Raw genomic sequence first — 24,136 nt, 5'->3', positions numbered from 1 at the left:
GTTCAATAGATAATATATCTACATCCTGGACAAAGCTTGCAAGTGCTTTGTTCTCCCAAGCCATGCGTCATTTCTGTTTCAGACTGCATGCTGATGGCTGCACCTCTGTGGTGATCAGCTTCCCCTGAAATGGGTGGGAAGATTCCTTCCTAAGCAGACAGCACCTCTCCCGAGTGACCCAATACTGGTCCCAGTAGAGTTCAAATACCCAACCCATGATTGCTGTCTGCATTTTGAATTAAAACCAAGGAAGTTTTGTAATTTTTCAGGTGTTATGAATAATTACTCTGCTAGAACCAGATCAGGGTAAGGAGCAGGAGAAGCTGCCCTCCATATATCTATTAATTGCAAAGATTTTCAGGGGACATAATACCCCTTACTACTCTGAACGGAGTAACAGAGATGAGCAAAGTCTCTCCTGAAGTGAAAAATGGGCCCACTTTAATCCTTGGCTACTTGCTGTATATAGAGACCATCTTTTAGTTCCAAAGCACTGGAGAGGGGCTCATGTTCACTGTTATTTCTGTTGTGCAACTCTTAAAATCTGTTCCTTTATAAAACACTGTTTTGTGTTTAATATGTCACTATTTAAATCAGAAGTAATAATTCCTAATCCTTTAAAATGCCCAGAGCTTAAATCAATAAACATTTGATGAATACATAACCCGAGGACATTCTGTTTGGCTGATAAATGATAATTGTGGGAGTGCCTGGCAGCTTTTGTGGTTAAACCTTTGCTTTTATACAATTAAATGGCCAACTCCTTCAAACACTGGACACACTCTTAATGATAATTGCACAAGGAGTCAGAGAGCTTACTGGGGACAAGTGGAACAAAGGCCTTTCTCTTGGTGCCTGTAAATGATCAGCTGGAGAACCAGGGTGGCCGGGCTCTGTGCACTGCTTCCCTGCGGGACTCAGGACATTGTGTCCAGGTCCTGGGCAGCTTTTAGGGTCACCACTCATGTTATGTCTGGAGCTTCCCCTCTGCTTGCCTGCCCTGCTGGTCTGTAACGGGTCCTGCCATCCTCTGCCACCCCACTACATCTGCTGCCACCATAACCTTTGCCCTGGGCCATAACATCTCCCACTGACCTGTGGCAAGGCAAGAAGTCCTATTGCAAAGCAGCACTCCTGTCTCAGTAGGACACGTAAGACAGGCTGGGATGCATTTGCACCCAGAGGTACCATAATGACAGTGGAATACTCTGCAGTCGTTCATGGTCGGTTTACATCATTTTATGAGATCTGAGCTCAGTAAAGGGACTATATGATCACGGTAATAATATACAGACCATAGGATTGCATAAAGCCTTATGCAACCTGTGAATGTATCTCAGTCATGCATTAATAAAAAAACTCCATCCCTCCACTGTCCTGCAGTCTTTCCTATAATTTTCCTCGTCTCCAGCAAAGCCACACCAAAGTACATGCAGTTTCTTCCTCCCCAGTCTACCCCGTTCAAAAAACTGCACCTCCAATAAATCCAGCCTGTTCTGTAGACAGCAGAGTTGCAAAAGGAGAGGTGTCGTTACATGCAGAGTGCTGCTCTGTCCCGTAGTTTGTAGCTGCTGAGTCATTTTCAGCCTCTGCAGTTGCAATACCAGATGCCAAATTTGTAAACTCTTGTTCATAGTTTTTTTCCCTGCCTTCACCAAAGAACAGCTCTTTAGGGGAGAAACAGGGAGCTGACAATTACACTGCTTCCTGCTGTGAATAAACTGTAGGACATTCCTAGCCATCAGGCTTCACAGGGAGACTTAAGTATCTTTAGCCTTTCTTCCCTGGGTTGATGAAGTTACAAAGTGAGGCACAAGCAGTTTGGCTGTAAGATTAGAAATCAGCCAGGAAAAATGAGCCTGGTTTAATGTACTGTGGTTTCTTTATGTTGACTCCTGCATCACTCAGGAAGAAATGATGGGAAAAAAAAATGGGAGAAAAATGAAACACTAATTATTTTAGTTGTTGATGATCACTGGCAAAATAAACAGAGCATTTTGGGATTCTGGCATATATGAGGTCGTGGGTGTCTATTTTCTGTATTATTCTAGCCACAGTGTCACCCAGGACCACATCTCACATGACAAGTAGCAATTAGAGCAAAATGTGGACAGGCTATGCCCCTGCCAAACTGAATCATGACCCTTCTTTTGGCGGCCTCATGCATGAATCCCTCCCCTTGGGGAGCACCAGGCAGTAGCTGATTTGCCAGCTGACATGATACATACATTTTTCTGTGCATGTATGTCATGTTAGTGACATTACGCACTGGTTTAAAACAGGGCTTATGTCTCAGCATAATGTTCTATTTTTAATGTTGCTTAGCTATTCAGAGATGAATGGTAACGTCCAAGGAGAGACGCAGTGTCTCTTCACAGGGTGTTTGCTTTGTTCTAAGTCAAAACTCAAAGGCATTTGATTTTAAAAGACACTGTACAATATATACAGATGTAAGTGTATTAAATTACCTAGTTTGAATATAAACAGCTGTGGATATAGTCGCTGAGAGCACCTGGGGAGTTGTATACTACAGACATAGGATTTTCTGTACAATTTATTCAATTAGAATGTGAAAAGTGTCTAAAAGAGTTATTTGAAGGGCTTTTGTTCTCCTCCACAAATTCTGCCTCCCCCGCCTTTCTTTCTTTTGTATTAAAGTCCCAGAACACAGCTCAGAAAGGGAATAATGAAGAGTATCTAGGAAGGACATAGAGCTGCACAGCAAAGCAAGTTTAGCAACATCACTTCCAGCATTTCTGGCTCATAGAGGAGATTTGAATAACTGTCGTGTGTATTTAACATAAAGCTGTTCATTATAATTCAACTTGTTTATATTTCCTCCATAGCAAATATTTCCTTTATTTCAAATAAAGACATCTCACTAGCTAACGGAACATTGCAATGACTTCTGGAGCAAAGCACAATAAACACAGGGAGAAACTTTATACAGAATCACATCTAACCTATGCAAACACATACTTAATTTGTCTAGATGTGACTACAGCTCAGCTTGTTCCAGCTGCCTGATCAGCTTGGCAACAGTGTTCATACAACACCTGAACAGGGATCTTGCTGCCTCAACAGGCAGGTTTATCAGCATTTTAGGCACTCGAGTATCAGGACTGGCCCCCAGATACTGCTTCAAAGGGCTGCAGGTCCTTCTAAGTCCTGCATCTTACCTGCCAAGTGTGTGGATGACCTGTGGCACCAGGTATCTGTATCTACATTTCTGTAAGTGAACCCTGCCCTTACAGACTAACAGTGAAGTTACTCTGGAGAAAACACAGAATGTGTTATTTCCTTACACAAGTGACTCACAAGGCACAGAAATGAAGGCAAGGGAATAAACCCTCCAGATTTCCATCTTGAGAACATGGCTCATTTTATGCTGTATGTCCTTTATTTCTGCAGACCCAACTGTACAAGCCTTTGCTTCCCTGTCAGTAATTGCAAAAATGAAGATAAATACTCTCTCCATTAGAGTCCATAGCATCTCCACCTCAGACTGCATAAATCTGAAGCCTAAAAGCACTCGGGAAGGCACGCTGTTTCTCCACAGGAGGTACATCTAAGAGATGCCCTAAGTCCCTATACAGAGTAAGAGGTCTTGCACTAACTGGGTATGTTTTGCTCACATGTTGCCAACCACTTCAAATACTATCATAAGAGAAACTTCCTATTTCTTGGCAACAGAAAGCAGTTTTTGTTAATGCCAGTTTGCCAACACAGACTATGTATTTACAAATCACCCAGAACTGTCTTCATACTGATTCTGCTGAAAAAGGAAAAGGAGTAAACCTCTGGCAAAGTCAGAGCTGCTGCTCCAGCAGCAGTAGCCCATGATGTCATCAGAGAGCCCATCACACAAAAAATGCTGTTAAGAGATACCTAAGATACTTGTAAGAGCTAAGATTTTGGGGATTCCATCCTCAGTCCTTCATTTCTTGTATGTCTGTTACGTCAGCAAAATCCCAGACTGGTTTGGGTTGGAAGGGACCTTAAAGCTCATCCAGTTCCAACCCCCTCTCATGGGTAGGGACACCTTCCCACTAGAGCAGCTTGCTCCAAGCCCCGTCCAACCTGGCCTTGAACACTGCCAGGGATGGGTCAGCCACAGCTTCTCTGGGCACCCTGTGCCAGTGCCTCAGCACCCTCCCAGTAAAGAAGACCAGACTGTGAACATATGCCTTACTTAAAGACCATCTCTGGTGACCGTTCTGTTCTGCCTTTACAGAACAGTACCTTCTGCAGCCAGACCTGTTGTACAGTATTCTTCTAGGTGTCCTCTTTCTCTCCTAGCTAAAGAGTAATTGTAGCACAATTACACAAGTGCTGACATTAAATGCAGAGCTGGGTTTTGAAAAACACAATTGTAAACTATTTCACACAAGAGAGAAATCATAATGTTCTCTTAAATTTAAAAATGGTCATTACAGTCATTAAAGTCAAATGTAATTTCCTTAACATAATCCACCCATTTTTCAATGAAATGCAGTTGCTATTAATCAGTGAGAAAGATTCAGTAATTAGCTGGGATCATCCTGTGAAAATGAAACTCCTACTGGTGATTAAGCATAATGTTTACCATAAAAAATCCCAAGCCCAAGAACTTCAGTACTCAAAAGTATCATTAGTACTTGGAAAACTTAAGTAACTGTTCCAGAGTAACCTTTTCTCCAGCTAATACAGCTCCTGCATCTGTCTCTTGTGTGGTTACAAGTGTGAGACATGAATTTTATCAGAATGCTAATACCCAAAGTGAAAGTACAGAGGAGACAGGATTGATAAATACCAGAAGGTTAAACATGAGCCAGGTACTATATGGATGAAACGCTGCCTCCTTTCAATTTGTAGGAACTAGAGACATCAGAAGAAACACTAGAATTTCAGATGCGACTGCTTTGCCACAGTTGTATTTTTCTTTTACATCGGTCTGTAACTGCTGGGTGCTACATACTCTTTATGCAGCTAGAGAAATACAGAATGGGTTTGTACACCCCAGCCAGCTTCTGGTAGTTTCCAGAGGCAGGAATAACTATGCTCTGTGTACATTCCTCCCGCTGCTGCTTATATGAGGAAAGATTTCCCATTCCCGTGGTTGCTTTTTTGCTCTGATGATGTGTACCTTCCATATCTCAACAAATACTTCCGAAACTGCTCATACCCTTCTGCAGCATAGATGCCTCAGCAGTGATGTGACTCCTGATCATTTAACAGCGTTACGAGCAGCAGTTGAAGCTCTCGGGTCATCAGCAGACATAGGGAGGGGTACTGGGTTATTTCAGAATTGTGACACTTGATGCAAGGCACAGAAATGTTTCTACTTTTCAATAGAAGGTTATTTCAGCAGTAGCTGACGGTGTAGATGAGGACTTTTGGGGATAAACTCACTCAAAGTTGAACAGTTTTTCAGAGCCAACATGTAACTCAGAGACATTCAGTACAAGCAGTTCTTCAATTTATCATGTCTCAAAGTGCCAACATTTTAAGTAAAAATAACAAATAGGCACCTCCTGGCAAGCAGGGGGAACCTACTTTTGTTTGGTAATTAGACTTCAGACAATGTTCTATTATGTAGTTAAGGGAAAGGAACTTTGCCTCAAATTTCAAAGTGGTGAATCTCAGTTTAATTCCGCTAATGGCAGTTAACACAGATGGCTAAAAAGAGTAATTATCTTCTTTAGCTTTCTGCCACCTGCCACAAATGAACTGTTTTCTTTAATTGCTCAGAATTACTCTTAATCACACAAAACAGATACTTAAATCCTAGTCTCATATTGTAACTCAAGAGCAAGATTTTAACTCTAAGCATGAGACTTAAGAAATTGCCACCCTGACCAAGAGTACAATGCCGGCTGTGTGCTGTGACAGGGGAAAAGATTAATTCTTTCTCTTGCAGGTAGGAGCGAAGTTTGCAGGCTAATCACACAAGTCCTGTAGACTGATCGGAGTAACTACCAGAGCAACTAAAAGGCTCTATCTGCAGTAGCAGGGAAAAGATTCACATGATTTCTTCCTGCTGATTCACTTCTTTGAACAAATGGCGATTATTAAAAACCACACCATCAGATAGAATTATCTTAAAAATGACTTACTGAAGAACTTAAAGATGTAACGGTAACTATACCTGACTGATGAGTCAATGCTTTTTAGATTCCTGGAGATATGTTAACAGATATAATAATCATGTTTCCATTGGGGCATCATTTTGAATTAAATCAATGTTAGGCATTTAAAAATCCCAACATGACACCCTTTGGAGGTTTCTGGCTACATTATATTTTATAACGGCAGTTCTTGCCCTCCTGCCATTCAGAGATGATGTGTGGAACAACAATAAGTCTTCCCATTCTTCTTTCCTACTGTTCTTGATGTCTGAACTAAAACCCAACAAATCCAGATTCTGCAGAAGAACTCAGAAGCCATTTGTTTATTTCTGCCTACTGAATCACCACATTAAATTGAAAAAGCACTAACATAAATCCCAAGTTTTAGGTAGATCTGTGCTTAAGAGAAAGGAAAAAGCACCAGACTTACAGTTCCATGAACTGTGAAGTCATTGACTCTCTGGCACCATTTTTCCCAAATTTATTACAGAAAGTTCCCAATGGAATTTATACAGAAGGTACTAAGAGGAAAATTAGGGTGGATGCAGCTTAATGGGAACTCTTTAAATGAAAACCAAAACCAAGCAAACGCTTCCACCTCTCAGTCTAAAATGTACTGTGGAAGTGATCCGTACTGTATGTATTCCACCTTTTTGAGAACACATCCTGTTTAAAAAACTACTCTGTTATTTTAAAATTGGAGGAGCTCAGGACACTGCAGTTTAGTACTTTTTTGTTGTTGTTACAGCTCTGTCTTTTGAAGTGTGTGAGTGGTAGAGGGAGAGGAAATCACTTAGAAGCACAGACCCGGGAAAACAGCTTTAAGAAGCTTGTATGTTCACCGATCTAAGGATAAAGAGAGACCTAAATATGAAATTAGCCCTGACTGAGAAACTCCACAGGAAAAGATTTCTGAGCTTTATCTGTACAGAAATGAATTATCTATGACACTAATGTTCCATACCAGGGCTTTGCACTGTGCTCCAACTTAGTGATTGTTTCTACTTCATAGATTCCTTTAACTGGTCTGAACACCACTTCTAAGAAAGCCTCAGCTGTACAAAACATCCACGAGTAGGTGTGAGAAAGAAAGGGTCTGGCTGCAGCATTGCCTGTGTGTTATTTATTCAGCAGGGAAAGTTAATCTAAGAAGAGTATTTACCTTTGTTACTTGGTAAATAACAATTATTGGACAAATACAGTAAATGTCAAGATCGGCTTTTTCTTTCCCCTCTAAGAAACACATATACTCTGTGGTTAGCTTCAGTTAAAAAGTGCTGTTCATGAAGTAATGTAGTGTAGCAAACATTTGAATGTTATTAGAGCTTATGACACTGACTTAATTTAATGGTAAAGATAAGAAGTTTTCAGTGTTGCTTGCTCAGGTACCCTTATTACCATCCAGCTCCAGCTTTCACGTTGCTTTACAATGAGAATAATAAGGATTCATAAAATGGACAATATTTATATGAAAACAGCTACAAGTGACAATAGACTTTTATAATCAGCTGCAGCGGTGGCCAGTGAACACTCTGTGCTGGGGTGTTGTTGCTGGGAGTGCACACTGCTGCAGGAAATGAAAACAACTTCACAGGAGGAAAGATTAAATACAATCAGTCCATCACTGTACGATAAGTAACGGGCTTTCAGAGTTTTAATGGACTAAGTAGTGTAATGTGTTTGGGTTGGTATCCACAGATTCTAATCAAGCATTTTTAAATTTTTAAACAGGAAATGGCCTTTTCTCCAAAGGATATATATATTTGCAGTGCATAAATCAGATCCTGAGTCCCAGGATCCTGATCTCATGGTCCCTACCATGCAATTAACTTGAACTCTTTTTCTGCAGAAACTCCCGCTCATTCTCATAGTGCAACGTGATTTGATGAGTTTTTGCTGTTGTTCTTCCAGCATTTTGTTCCATTCAAGCTCTCTCAGTATTGTTCCTCTAAACCATTTTCAGGCTGTGGATTAGCCACATACCCCAGTCCTGGGGTGAGCTTTAGGTGATGGGGTGCTACCTGAGTAGCTCAGCGATGGCACAGCCATTTACCACCCAGACCTCCTCCCTGGCAGACACAGCACCACGTCTCAGCCAGCAAACAGCAATGTACAGCCTCATCTTATCTGACCCTTAACTTCTGACCCTCTCCCAAAGTATAGCCAGGTTTGGTTTAAGCCCAGCCTGCATGGTTCGGTGCCCTACCACCCTGCACGGGCATCCCCAGCCACGGCTGCTGGCCAGGGGAAGGCTCACATTAGAGTGCTGAGCACAGTATGGGGTTTATTTAACACTGTATAAATGTCAGATTTTAGACAGGATAGCATGTAGATATGACAGCTGTCTTTTAAATTATGCAGAAAAACAAGCCGAGGACAAATACAATTGTGCAGTAGCTTTTTAAAGGAATCAACCAAACACAGTAATGTTTATTCCTTCAGAAAATCCTTACTATCACTTTGCAATAAAATCAGGTAAAATTGCAGGTGTGTGTATTTTCTGACATGCTCTCTAGATAACCATGTTATTAACATATTACCAACATAAAATACGCACATACACTCATACACATAGATCTCTCTCCTGAGATTACTGATAACTTATCCTGTGCCAAAATGAGATGGAAAATTTACAAAACATGTATAGTTAATATACCCCCTCATGGACTATTGAAAAACCTAATTCATAAATTATACATTAACTTACAACTATAGTGTGTGCATCAACAGGATATTGTTATGACGAGAAGACAGCTGTCTTTTCAACATGTAGGGGACATATTAAAATACTATTGAATGACAGGCAGAACCAGGAGCCTTTCAGCAGAGCTTAATCAGAGACTTTTCTTGAAGCTAAAAAGAGGAGTGCTGGGAATCCCATTCTTTCCACAGACTCAAATGCATTTGAATGTAATCTGTGTACAGATCCCCCGGTTTACAAGCAGAGGATCCCCACACACTATTGGCCCTGCTACCTCCTGCACAAGAAGTATTTTCAGGAAAGCTTGAATTTAGGAAAGTCTTGTTATCCAAAGTTGGTTTTTTACCCTTTTCTAATTCAAAACAAAATTAATGTTACAATGAGGAAGAAAATACAAGTGCAGAGATAGCAAATGTTTGAAATGCTTTCAAGCGAACACTGAAACTAAATGGATAATGTTTGAAACATAAATGTTCCTATGCAAGTTATGGGGAAGGTTTTCTGAAGCACGCATTAATTAAGGAACACATACTAGATACAGGGAAGTGTTTATGACTGTACTTGTATGTGATCCTATATGGAAAAATACTGGAAAACACTAAAAAAGGTGAAGTCGGCTTCCTCTCCTTTAAAGCAGATTTCAAGTAGAGGGTGATTAACACTCTCAGATAAAGAATCGCTATAAAACTGCACACGAACAAGATACTGTTCTACTAAACTGCTTGACAGAAATGCAAAATAAGCCAACAAGCTACTGGAGAAAAACAGTCCAGCTCTGAATACAGCATTGCTGTGACTCCAGATTCTTGTTTCCTGCTGATTTACCAATGTGCATAGATAGTTTCATTCAGACAACTTTCACAATAAGGACTATAAACTGCTTGAATAGATTTAATATAAAGGCCAGCAGGGAAACAGATAGACATTAATATCCCAAACAAATCTTAGTGTCAGCTAAATGCCTGATGTTAACCTGGCTGATACACAGTTTAGAGTATTTCATTTCTATTTTTTTTCCTATTGAGCCATCCTTTCATCCATAGCAGAGCTTAAACAATGGAATAAAATCTGTGTTGTTAAATATTTGGGTTGATATCTTTGCTTGGAGATTAGGTTCCTTTCTGGGTGAGAAAGCACTGAGAGGCTGCCCAGACAAATACCAGATCTCCATAGGCACAGGCCATCCATTTTTATGCACATTTTAGGTGCAGGCTTAGTGTATTCATGATCAGGGAAGACTGTTCTCAAGGAAGTAACATGAGCTCCACACCACTTCTGAGGTCCCAGGGGCCTGTGCAGGACCTTGCTATGCTGACAGTGCTCCAGGGCATGGCCTGTGGCTGATAGAGAAACCCCAGGGGCCATTAGTTAAGTTACCAAAAACTGGCCTGCTGTGACTTGAGAGGACTTCGTGTTGAGAATCCAAAGTCAACCTGTTAGCATGGTTCTGGTGGCTGGTGAGGGATGCAAGAGAGCTGCAGATGCCCACAGCATCAGGAGGAGCCAGGCTCCTCTACTCATTAAGCACTTGCTCCTCACCCTGCCTGCTCCCATGGGACAAGGATCTGCAGAGGGCTGTGAAAGGTGGTTGATGCAAAGCTTTATGTCCTCTAGAAGCTGTGTGAAAGTGTGGAAAAGTTAGATCAAAGGAAACTGGTAAAGGGCACAGTAGAGAACAGGAGCAGGGTGGTAACCCAAGGCATTTTCCTTTAGTAGATCAATTAAATCAAAGATATCAATTAATGAGATTCAAACTATTTAATTATTTTTTCATTTAGAGATACAGCACCTGATTTATGGCTCAGCTACTCCTTTACTGATCGTACTGCTATAAAGTGCTGCGTAATATATTGCTTTTTACTGTGTCATGCACAGATAGAAATGGCAAGTGTAAAATGGGATTAACCGCCCTCAAAATAGTTAAAATTACTATTAACTTCCCCCTCATAGTTAAAATGACTTATACAAGGCTGATGCCAAAACTGCCTTTGACTTCAGAGCGTGATGAATTCCCTCCTCATCCCCATCTCCTACTGCACACAGGCACATCCCTGCCCATGGCAGACCTGTACTGGGCCCTAAAATAGTACATGTAATGAAGAGCAGAGAGGATTTTACTTTTTAAAGCATTGTCCTGCCATGAAGAATTAAACAGAAAATTAATGGAGAAACCAAATGTCAGCTGCTCGCTTAGACTTCAAGGTTCAGGAAACTGGGAGCTGGGAAAAGACTGGCAGTCTGAAATGTAAGAGAATAATTGTATTTTAAGAAGATTATGGACAATTATTTTTCTTGCAGGCCCCAGATTTCTGCTAAACCAATCCTGAACTGCATCCTACAAGGCAAAATGAGTTCACCCATTCCTCTAAACAACGGGTTTATTAACTGTGGATTCATTTGGTGTGTGCAAAATTAAGAATGGGCTCATATTACAAAGCGTTACATGCATCTTCCACTTGACAACATAGAGCTCAATGTGATTAAAAATGTGGCAGCTCATAGCAAGAAGAAAAAGAATTGTTTTTTTCAATATACAACCCCCATAATAATCCAGAAATCAATATGCATCCTCAGAGAATATCCCCCAGCAGAGGTTTGGAGGAAGCAGGGTGGCCTGCCTTCATTTCCTTATGAATGCGAAGCTGTTGCAGCCCTGGCTAGCCTGGCTTCCTCTTTTTTAATGTTTAACTATAACCACTGGGACTAGAATCATCGCTTCTAGTGGCCTAGTATGAATATTAATAAGACACTGGGCCATGGAGTTCCTTGCTGATTTTGACAGTTTAAAGGATCAGTTAGTTAATTAGAAGATGACATGGCACATCGCATCCCTTGGCTCCATCCTGCCTTCTGTCTCCTCTTTTCATTTTTGTTTTTGACATGTTAGATTACATCATTACTTGTAGTTTCACTTGTTAGCCACACCATGAAATGAGAATATTTTAAGCTGTAATTATTGTAATTTCTCTCCTTCTCTAAGAACATGAAACTCAAAGAAAGCACACAGAAACCTGAATTTCAAAGACTTAGGAATACACGCTTGGTAGTTTATAACCTTCTAACTGCAGCAGATAAACAGAAACAGATCGTAAGTAGCATAGGAAATTGTGTTGATTGTCATATTGGCAACCAATCTCGTATTTTAAGTAGGCACCCCCATTTTCTGTGCTTTATTTGTGAGTTACTTAATGCTTTCGTAGGTGTATTTCTCGGAAATCTAGTCTCTTCCTCCCGGCCATGAACCGATTGTGCCTCTAGACATGTACATGCAATCCAGTACATTCATTACATTGCACTACCCTAAAAAAAGCATGAGTTTTGTATCATCACGTTCAGAGCAGACAAAAATGATCTTAACAGAAAGCAGGGAGCTGTGCAGCAGCCCTCTTATTTGGGGGAGCAACAAAGGATAACGAAAGTGGAGAGGGGATATTTCACGAAAACATTAACTTATTTCTCAACTACACCTGATACCCCAAACTAGACAAGCCACAACCCACCATAACAATAACCACAACATAGAAAACTAACCTGCAAAGCTACAGTCATACCATAAATCATAAAAACTTTCAAGCTTCCCAGCCCAGTGTCACACTGCAGATAACCAGCAGGACAGAAACTCCAGACAGGCAGTAAGACTTTGGAGGAACCACATCCACTTATTTTGTGCATTACGAGATAATCTCATTAATTAATATTTGTCTTCTAACTTACATTCTGCCTGTAAAATTCTCATTAAGGACACTGGTCTTTCTGCAGAGAAATGCAGAGAAACACACGTGTGTCTTAACTTTCTCAGTAAGATGAAAGTGCAGGAAAAGTGGAGTGCAGTTTGTGCATCATGGAAAGCCTGCAGCTCTGGGACTTCATTGGAACTGACAGGATTAGTGGGGGAATGTGTCTTCCAATAGGAATGAGCATTCCTGGCTTATTATTGGTATTCATCACTGTGTTTGATTGCCTGTGTACTTTCCCATTTCTTGTATCAAATGTTTGTATATGTGTGTTCGTTTCAATACTGTGTAATCAATAGTGGTTATTGGAATATGTATTTTAAGGGAAGAAATTGCAGAGGAAGTATATCTACATAATAACTCTATGCAGTTAGCCAATACAATAACTTATGGAAGTAATTTATCTTTTTCATTAAGGTAAACATGTAACCTCCCATTGATTCACAGGACTTCACAGAAATACAGTGCTAATAACAGGAGGAAATCACTTCCATTGCCATTGAAGATAAAGCTCAGTAATGTTACCTATAAAAGGAACAAAGTTGGGAACTGTGTGCCCTCCAACAGCAGACTTTACTCATTGAACTAGAATTCCTCACTGAAGATGAATCAAGTTAGGCATAAAAAGTGTCCTCCTTGTATCAGAGATCAGATTAATGCCTTAGAGTGTCTTTTAGCAAATCAGTGTTACTGCAATAGTATTGATTTCATAAAGAAGCAAGAAATGAACCAGCTTCGCTGCAATTTCGTATGCTGATGAGATTATATTGCAAGGAGGATAAATGGAAACCAAATATGATGCTATGTTGTTGATGTATTTCATATGCTAAACACTAGAGTACTCAATAGGACCTCAGCCATCCTTTGTCTTCTTCCACAGTTTCAAGATTAAGTCATAGTTGGTGCTGTGAATGCACAGGTGAAGTTTGCAGCAAAGGCACAGCCTGCCTCTGGGACTGCAAACTGGCTCTGTTGCTCCTTCCTCTTACTTCATACATCTATTCTCTTTTGACTGTACTTTTGCTGAAGCAGAGATGACTGCTGCATCACACACCCAGCAGAGTCCTGCAGTCACTGATGGCCTCTCTGTGTGCCTACAGTGGAATTAATCACACTGACCAATGCTGGAGCTAATGCCAGTCTCCTTCAGCACAAATGCATTTTCCCAACTCAAAGACAGAAATGAACACTTACGTTTCCTTTGTTCCTGAAAGTCTTACATCCAGCTTCATTCAAGGTCTTTTCTGCATAGGAGCTCTGCCAGTGAATTTGCAGTCAGATTCCTTATTGTCCATTTGAACCTAGAAATGAACACAAAGGCAAACATATAAGTAATTCTTTCCATTTTGCCTGCCATTTACTATTAATAGTCAATATTCCCAAATACGCTTTTCATTAGATGGTTAGTATAAAACCTGATGAACCATAGATGGGATTCCTGTTCTGCTCTGTTCCAAATTAAGTGTGGAGCAGTAAAAACTGAGAAATGAAAGTTAATATCTTTTCAAATACAATGGCTTCAAATTTGTAATATGAATACAGTAGTTAAAATACAGAAGTAAGTGGAGGCTGTGATCTGTAGCAGGTCTTGGCAGTTTCTGGCCATATATTATTAAGCATTATTCAGCTGACTCTAACGGGAGTTCATCTGGAGACATTAAGGTCAAAGAGTAGAAGCATTTGGACACAGTCAAATAGATTTTACACCTTTGTATCTTTCTGACATTACTGTTTTGCTTCAGCAAACTGCCTAATATCAGATATATCCTACTGGGTACCTTTCTAAATCACTTCAATTTTCTTTGTCCCTGGGCTACAGTTATATGATCCGGATCCAAAGCTAACACAGACTATGATATACTATTTTACTTGATCGCTTGTATTAGAATGAACTTTATTAGCTTTTGGCTATGTGTCTATCAGTTTTAAAGATTAAGCATTATGTCAATAGTTTTTATGCGGCATTCAAGTACACTGAATCATTTTGCTTGCTCTGAGATTATTAAAAGTGTATTAGCACTTTTAAAATGAACCATCACTTACAGCAGTCTATGTTTACCAATGCTATCCCTCTAAAGTGACATCTCATAGCAAAAAGCAAAATCAAAAGGGAGATATGTGCTCTGTAAGTAATTATAGATTTGAGAGCACATGAACCTTGTAAACACAAGTGTATAACTAACATTTGACTCCACACTCCTATGCTTTCATTATCCACTTTCTTCTTTTAAATATTCTTAGTTCTCTGCTTCCTATTCTTGTAACTGCTAACGATAATCACAGCTCTTTTACCATGTAAAAAACTGACAATTTGTCCAAGCTTAAATTTGTCATTCTTCTTAAACAGAATGTAGCTAGTTAAATAGCCAGTAACAAATTAGAGAGATGAGCTTGGCTGTTCCAGTGACAAACCCAGGAAATAAAAGTTGCTTTTTTGCAAGGAAGCTGAGGTTTCAGCTAACACGGAAGAAGCTTTTAGAGCACAAATCCAGCCTGTAATCAGATTTTCTCATTCCCGTGCAAGTCTTCTATACGTTTCTTTTTGTGGTTCATAGTGGCTTGACTACATTGGGTCATGAATGGGAGAATGGACAAGGATAGTGCATCAGGGATTTGAGATAAAGAACAGCTCTTTAAGGTGTCATCTGCCTCCAGGTCCCTCGCTTACGCATTGCTAGGCTTCAAGTATCGTAGCTAGCAGATGGTGATTTTGGAGCTGGTTTATGATTAGGTGAAAGAGCACTCCCTTTTGATTAGTTCATCCTCTGCCCTCAGTAGCTAAAACCCTGTTTCACCCACTTCCATCACAGTGTCATCACCGTAAATCCAGCATGCACATTCTCTGGTTCAGAGATCCCCTTTGGTCTTAATCTTTGACCAAGGCCTCTTGGCACTGCTGTAACAGACACCCAAAGAGGCAGCCCACAGTAGGAGGAGTTTCATAGCCCACAGGTCAGCTCTTAGCATCCTCATTCTCCCCATCGTAAGGTCTCAGTGGCATATTAAACAGTTATTTACCCTATGCTGACCTCATCATTTCTGCTTCATGAAAGACTGAATTAACACAATAGCATTCTCGTATCTACTGACTTTGCAACACTTACAGTGATGCTGCTCTAATGTTCCTATAATGTTACTGTCTTTCTCAAGTGGCATAAATTAAAGAGGTATCAGACTCCTTAAAGAGCTTACAGGACAGAAGAGTTCCTTCAGTGGTTTAACAAGAAGTATCATTTCATTTAAGTTACTTCTGAGAATTGGAACCCTTTCAGAGATGCTAAGTGGAGCAAATAAGGATCTCAAGACTTCAACATTAACTGATGGGAATAAAGCCAAAGTTTTACATTTGCTTTCACATCCTCTCTTGTGGTATGTTTTAGTTTAAATATTTTGGCTCCAGACTTGAGGCTTCCAATGCACAGGCAGATTGCTATGCCCACATACAAAAAATAATACAGAATTGAGATCTTTTTGCTGTTATATTTAGCGTATGTATTTAACTGTGTGCCTGCACAATGCCGTAGAAAACCCTGGTTTGCTTTCACATATTCAACAAAGGACTGTTCGGAAGGGTATTTTTAAAGGAGTTCCACACTAATTAAATGTATTATTAAGAGTCCATCACTTCAGCGCTATCAGTGGATTGTAGTACTGAAAATCTCCAAATAAACACAGGGAAACAGAACTCCAATCTAACCACATTCTCAACAGAGGCACTCAGGCTTTAATAGAGGTAGCCCAATGGCTATAATTGAGAAGCACCCTAACACAGTGAAAAATTCCAGATAACTTACTTTAAAGCACAGTTGTGTAGCACAAACAGCTTTCTTTTGCACCACTCTATGTACTCATCATCTGTACAGTTTCCTGACTTCTGTTTATACAGCACACCAATGTTAGAATTATTTATAGTCACAGCTGTTCTCTTCCCTAGCTTTTGTTTCTCACGTCTTAAATATTTGCAAAAACAAGAAAAGTAATTAAAGTATTGATACATTAAGCAAACATTTCCCTAATAGTGCGGCTTAAATAGGAATCGTTTGTTTAAACAGAACTTGCTAAGTATATGTACAAAAATATAACATTAAATGGTTACTGCATACTGGGAAAGCCAACTTGCATTTAAAAAAACAAAATAAACAATGCCAAACCATTACTAATATTGCACTCAGCCACTCAAACATTAGGAACTCCCAGAACCGAGTGCAAGGGTTTGGTGTCTGCCCAGATCTGTGAAGTAGCTATGTGCCATCTGCTCCTCGCACAAAGGACATGAGTTTATTCTTGCTGGTGGGAACTGTTGTCTAAGAGCCAACACTTGGCAGCCGAAGCCCTTACCCTTGAAAAGCTGGCAGAGAGCGCTTTTTGGCCTTTGAGTTCCCTAATAATGTTCCCCTCCAGGGTGCAGGTCCCTCATGAGTGCTTTATTTCCCTCTTTATTCTGGTTCACCATCCCGTGCAGACAGGCAGGACGCCTCAAGTGCATTGGTCTCCTGTAGATTCCCCTTACCTGCCAACACCTGACAGGCTTAATGGTTAACATAAATAAAACATTTAAATAGTGAAATATATACTGGGCTTGTAGCTACAAGCTGAGAGATTGTGAGCTGCAACTAAGACAAATACAAACAGCAAAACCAGCCTATGGTCTGTGGCAGGATTCCCTCATCACCAGCACCCACCGTCTGTCCAGGACATCCAGCTTCCCAGAGACGAGAGCAGCACCCTGCCCTTCATGGTGGCCCATGCAGGCTGGCTGCTTTCCACTCCTCTGTTCCCTGGGAATTAGCTTGCGCACACAAAAACAAATGTCTGATAGTCAGAGCCAGGTATCTTGGTAAAAGGGTTTACTGCAGACTTGGTCACATGTGATCAGTCAGGGAGCAAGTAATCTAGATAAATGCTAATGAAAGCTTTTGCTGGCACCTTGTATATTCAAAGGCTATTTACTATTGTTCCTAGTCAGCTGGCTCACCAACTTCCCATTCAGTCTGGATTGCTCAGATTCAGCTGGGACCACTATAATATTCACATTACACGTGATATAAGCCATCCACTACACATACATTTTGCTAAGCTCATTATCTGTGGCACACTGGTGAGACCACACATGACACATTGTTAACGCAGATGACAGATCCTGTAACAAGATGCTTTATGTGGACAAACCAAAGGAAGACTATTTACCTTCACCACATACAGCAAGCATGGACAAGGGTTACTGTAACTCATACGTATGTTATAATATCACACAGTTAACATCCACTGATCCCGGACAGCTCAGGGGGCTCTTTCTGGCTGGCTGCGTCCAGCAGTGAGGAGCACTGAGAAGATCTCTTTGTTCTTGATATCAATCCTCAAACCTCACAAAGAGCAATTAGGAAATGGAACTGGTCTTGTCAGACCTTCTGGCATCACCCACCAAACTCATTTGTTGTGGCAGAAGTCTCATGAGAATTAAACCAGAAACTCAGAGCAACTTTGTACTGAGAACATGCAAACCGCAACAGCTTAAAAGCTGACCAAATTTAGCAGATTTCACAGGAACAATACAAACTGTCCCTGTGCCAAACTTCAAATTCTTGTTTCAAATTATGTTGATAGTAAAACTTTCTCAAAGAAAACATATCCAGAATTTCTTAACATGGGCAAACAATGTTGGGTTTTTTCTGTAATCTTACTCTTGGAAATGACTGAAACACTTTGGCTCAAGTGTACCATTAAAAGCAAAAATCAGCATTGGACAATGCCCAGAACACAAGCTTACAGCCCAAATGTTAAAAGTTTGGCAAAGCACTGTACAAACTAGTCTATATTAACCTGAGGCAATACTACCATTTCTGCCTATGAGATGAATAGAGAAATACAAGTTAGATTTCCATAATGGAAAACATCTCCGTTGAGATAAGCCTTGGCCTGACTGTCAGGATAGCTTATTTACCACAGCAACAGTGCAATGAAGCCAATTGCATCGATAAGCCACAGTTTGGTGCTGAGCAACGTGCTTAGGCTTTATTAGCTGAAGAATCTGAAACATCACATGGATGGGATCCCTCCATTCCTACATCAAAACAACAGTCCTGTGCTTATTCTCCTGATTTACAGATTATCTTTCTGAATCAGATGAAGTGTTACCTCATGTAGTCTATCATGTTACTATAGGAAAATAAACAATAGGTGCATTTCCGTTGAAACTGGAAGTGAAATATCCTGCATGTTTCTGTTCTATTTCTAATCACATCCAGCTGTGTGCTATTGCTAAAGAAAATCCTGACTGAACTCAGGCACCTGAACTGAACAATAACACTTCAATAGCAAATAGTATTTAAGAAGAAACTGAATTGCATGAAAAGACTCCAAATCATAGACAAGTTTTGAAAGTTTACTCTGAAGTTGCTTAATTAAGTTACAAAATCAGAAACCAGCTAATCAAAGCCATAGATTTTCCTACCATTTCACTAGGGTCTTCTTTTTTTTCTTAATTCAGTTATCATCATCATCTTTTCTGCTCTTGGGGAACACCAGTTCCCTCATGCAAGAACTTTCCAGTTGCTCAGGATCCACAGCCACTGGCTTTCAACCACCTTTGGAGAAGCCCGTGGTGTGTTGTTGCTCTATCTAACTGAGATAAGCTTCACTAAGAAACATTGGACCTTCCAACCTGGTATTCTGTGATTCTAACCAGGATAGCCTGGATCATTCTTCAGCTTACAGGGCCAAGAGTAAGGTCAAGGCTACCTCTGACTTGCTCTAACTTAGCAAGTTCTACCGCCATTGCAGCGGTGATCTCCCCAGGGAAATATCCCAGTCATACACAGGAATGGAGTCTCTACCTGCTTTCAGATGTTTGGCGGGGATTTGAAGAGGTCTCATTTCTTTCTTTTCCTGTAGGTAGGTGGATTTTGCTACCAAAACACAGGCTCAGAGTTAAGGGACCTCTTCTTGTCACGGTGTCTGTTTACTGAGGCGTAGTACTAACACATATGGCCAGCGTGAACTGTGTTTCAGGAGCTGATCATTTTAATGCAAACTGTGAGTCGGTACACGCATAGCAATAGCTGGGTATCCCACAAGATACCTACAGCAAGATACCTATGTACAGAGTCTGGGCATAAAAGCTGCAGATAATCCTTGCACAACATTTCCATTGTCATCCACAGAAACTCACTAAGCAAATAGGTAGAAATCAGTTAGATAAGCACAGCACAAGATCCAGGGCCTCTGCCATGCAACGCCTGCATTAGAACTGTACCTTTGGTCTCATTCCTAGCTGTTCTATCATCTGCTCTTCTTTGTAGCAGAACAAACTGAAATAAGGATTGTAAAAATGCATACCTTCTGAATGCTTGAACTATTGGAGAACACATGGTCAATCCAAACTCATAACACAAGGTAGTGTTTCCTACAGACTGGAAAATATCCATAAAGATTATGACTTATGAGTACTTTTCTAGTTCACTGGGCAGTTCACTGATGTTTTATCTTTTGCATCTATGGCACAGGTTCAGTGTGGATCTAGGCACTCACATACTGCATACTTATAAATGCCGTACTTATTTTATTCCACATAATCTGGTAAAGTTCATTTCTAATGTAACAAATTATATGTGAAGCTATTAGTTACACTCTTCAAATACAATGAGAGTCAGTAGCATAGATGCCCACTTTTCACTTGTATAAGTATTAAAGAGAATTATAAATATTAATCCAAGGCACTCCTTCTTTTCTTTTTTTCCCTGAATTCACATACATTCACATAGATCTCTTCTGCTTTGTAGCAGGTCCTAAGGCTTCACGTAGGCTTTCAGGGACAGAGATGCCCTTTCTCTGCTTGCTAAATGCCTTGTTCAGTCATCTCCTGCTGTAAAACTGAGGCTCTCAGATGGCACCACAGTAGGAGAGGAAAATAAATGCTACCAAGCATATTCAACTTTGCCACAGCCACCACTGAGTTTTGTACCATTACATTCATTTCATTGTGACTTACATTTAAACTGTACTCGCAGCCTGCTTAAATATGTTAAGAATTATCCTGAGGGACCGTAGTAAAACGTAGTCATGTTTATTTGTAATTGCTACAAAATGGTTTACAAAATTGTTAGTGTCTTTTATTATGCCAGCTACTGAAGCACTTGCCTGTTAATTAGAGAAATTTCAGCTGTCATAGCTGGCAATTATAGCTTCTGTATCACTGTCTGTTATGAATAGTCAATGAGAGCTGATTAATATGCATGAGTAGCAGTATATAGTGCGCGCACTGGAGCACAGTGCGGCAGCCGGCAGAGCGGCAGAGGGAGTGCTGTGTGCTGCCAGGGAAGGACGGAGGGAGAGCACGGAAGGCGAGAGCACAGTCGCTCTGCAGCAGCCTGTGAGACCACCGGGAAGCGCTGCGGTCCAGCCCGCTCACCTGGGGTCTCAGGGATACCTGCATGCATGCTTGCTAACAGAGATTGCTGTGGCTGCTCTGGCGAATAAGGAAGATTATTTCTGCCACTTACTTAAACATGGGATGCAGCCTGTGCACTCTGCAGAAGCAAGAGGAACAGTACAAGTTACTGTATGAAGTTTGTCAGGTAAAGAATTAGATTTCATTTCTAGAAACAAATATTCTCTTTTGGGCTTGTGACCACTGTTAATGACAGGGAAAACAGAATACCAAAAAGTGCTTACACAAGTGGCAGTGAAAGGGGGATTGCCTTATTGATAAGTGTATGAGAATGATTATGTTTTTATGATGTACCTTCCCATTCCCACTTGCAGAATATGCAGTATTTAAATGTATGCTATTATACATCAGATTTTTTACAAAACTTTCCATCACAAAACAGGACTCTGTTGTTAATTTCTCCAGTGTGCATTACAGAAAATTTCTTACCAAGGATCATGGCTTAGTCACACACTCTTTGAAGAAGTTAGGGAAGATGTGCAAGGAATGGATTGTATCTGTTTACGAGTACATACAGACACTTATTTCTGTGCAAGGCACTCATTCAGTGCTCAGTGTGGTCTTTAAGTGTCTATTCTTGTAAGTAGTTGTTTTTGCACCTTGTAGACATGTCAGCTAAAAAAAAAGTTAGATCTGACAGCAAAGTAAAACAGTTCTACAGATCTTTATATATCAACTTACTCATATTGAGCATCTGATAAGTGTTCTAAAAATGTGGTAACACATTAGCCTCTATTACAAAAATGTTGTTTCCTGTTTCTGCTTTTTCCTTCTGTCTGTTTCTGAAATTTCTCACTCTGTCACATCTGAAGTACGATTTGGACCAAACAGTGTGATGGAATCATGCATAGCAATGGCCAGGTGTTTAGGATCACACTCCTACAGCTCTCTCTTGAAATAATCATAGATAGCTTACTGTAATCTCTGAATACGTGAAGTGGGTTCTCTGTATGAACGCTCCAGATGATACACAGAAGCTGCCCAGCTCCTTCCAGCTGTACTCTACCACCTTGCTACTCCTGAGGTGGTTTAGGGTAAGTGACAATGACGGGCAGTCACAGGGGTGTCGAGCTGGTTGGCATTTCCCTGCGCTGCTGTGTTCAGCGCTCACCGGCAGAGGGGATTGCTCAGCGGAGTGAAAGAAATCCTGTGTCCTTGCTGTATCACCCCCTGCATCTCATCCCAGATACTGATGTCACTGACAACAAAGTGAATAAAATATGTGGTTTGTATGTTATGCTGGTAGGGAAGTGATTAAATTTTAAAGGCTTAGTTCTGATCTAATCTTTGCTCGCTCACCCAAAGGACACTCACGCTTTGTGGAAGAAAAAGAAAACTTGTGAGAGCAAATAGGAAGACATGTCTACTGTCATTTCTATTTATAATGGCTCACTTCCACTTGCCAGGCTCCTATGCATGTGATGGTGGGAAGAATTTCGGAGATAGGTAATCAGGTTTCTCAGACTTTATTTGGTACTGACAACTAGTTTCAGTACAGCAGCAGACCTGGTGCCTGGTACCGCTTGTGTGAATGCTCTGTTCAGATCGGGCAGCGGCTGTGGTAGTAGTTACTTATCCCACAAGGTCACCAAGTTTTCATTCAGTCTGGGTTTAAGGATTGTGAATCACATTCAGGAGCGCAACAACCAGAACAAACTCAGACAGCAACAACTTATGGATGTTTTGGTTGTTTAGGAAGCTTGCACAATTGTTATTGAGAAATGAAGGTGGCAGAGAACCTTTGCAAGTTACTGACATCTCTCAACAGATGCAGGACAACATTCTTTAAATACACGTCCTTAAAAATCAGTCACAGGAACAGTCTCACTGATATCTGAGCTGACTGAACTATCCAGTGCTGGCTGCAGGTGCAGATCCCCTGACGCTAGGTTGGATTTAGAAATGAACCTGCAAAGTGCTGCAGCCTTGTTTCAGCAACGTGTGGAGCACAGGGCACAGCACTTGTGATTAACTTTAAGCAGGGAAGTCCTTCGGGAAACATAGTTGGAATACCCCCAGCTTCCACAGAAGTGAGAGGTGCATGTAATCCTATAAAGCTGGGATTTCTAACATAGTAGAACCTGAATTATTTAAGACTATAATCCCCGATTATTCCAGAATATAAATTATTGCATAAAATTATTTTAGCAGGGTGCTATTTTGATTTCTCTGTTTCACAAGATAGGAGGGAGGGAATCCTATACCTTATGGACTACATCCAGATAATTAAATGTCACTGGAACTATAAAAATGCATCCTAATGTAACCTACACATAAAAGCCATCACTTAAAATTTAATGGTGAGGGAAATGAAGAATCATTGTCATGTAAAATAGCAGAATATAAAAGACAAAAGTTGCAATATATGCTAGTGAGAACAAAGACCTCTTACAGTGGTTTTATTTGGTATCATCCATGTAACCCTAATATCAGGTGATAAGATGACATTGCCATTTCTGAGAAAGCTAGAAAGAGCTTTTATTAAAGTGTGAGTTAGACAAAATTTGCATAACTTGGTTTTAGGAAATACCGAGCATTGTTACAAATAAATCTCCTTAGCCTTATTTTGTATAAGTTCATGACTCCGAGATGTGGGAATTCCTAAAACACTTGCAAGAATTAATAATAGGACATAACTGCACTTTCTCTATTAGGCCAAGAGCTTTAGCGTGGCTGGGAAATTAATGCTTCAATAAATTACAATTCCAGAAGGTCCAGTACGTCTGGCTCCATAAGTCCTCATAACAGAGAGCACAAAGAGGATCAAATATACCAGGGCTCAGGCTTTATCCCTTCCTCATCCATAGATAATTCAAAGAGATCCTCTTCATTAAGGGCTTTGGCACATTGCCTACAATTTCTTTTTGGGCTGCTGTGAGCCTAATGATGCAGAACAATGGTCTTCCCTCTTGTTGAACACATACCTTATTGTACCTTTAATCACATCATAAAAACCAAATTAAGACACCTCATCATTAAAGTCTATTGTGGCTGTGCATATCAGGGCTTTGTATTAGATACAAAGGGGACTGAGGCAGCTTGAAATCTTGATGCAGAACAATGTCACTGACAATAAGCGTGCTTGTGGCAGCAACATGATGCATATAATATCTTAGATGTATCCTGAGGTTTGCGTCCTAGTTGCATG

General features: G+C 40.4%; 1 protein-coding gene and 1 long non-coding RNA gene across 3 annotated transcripts in view; one reads left to right on the top strand and one right to left on the bottom strand.

Annotated features, from left to right (window-relative positions):
• Positions 1–24,136, bottom strand: part of LOC134169621 (uncharacterized) — a 640,302-nt gene that overhangs the window by 319,793 nt on the left and 296,373 nt on the right. The gene's annotated exons all lie outside the window — the stretch shown is intronic.
• The window catches only part of PDZRN3 (PDZ domain containing ring finger 3), a 143,822-nt gene that overhangs the window by 89,816 nt on the left and 29,870 nt on the right, over positions 1–24,136 (top strand). The window contains exon 1 of one of the 2 annotated variants that reach the window (XM_062630348.1): positions 20,811–21,115. The exons of the other annotated variant lie outside the window; for it this stretch is intronic. Coding sequence (XP_062486332.1) covers positions 21,047–21,115 — 69 coding nt within the window. The 5' untranslated portion in view covers positions 20,811–21,046. Of the gene's footprint in view, positions 1–20,810; positions 21,116–24,136 lie in introns of those variants that run through there. 2 annotated transcript variants of the gene reach the window in all.

The sequence above is a fragment of the Pezoporus occidentalis genome, unplaced genomic scaffold (assembly GCF_034315485.1).
Source record: "Pezoporus occidentalis ecotype Australia unplaced genomic scaffold, CSIRO_AGI_Poc_V1 ctg35, whole genome shotgun sequence".
Lineage (NCBI taxonomy): Eukaryota > Metazoa > Chordata > Aves > Psittaciformes > Psittacidae > Pezoporus > Pezoporus occidentalis.
This window is presented reverse-complemented; position numbering and strand designations above follow the sequence as displayed.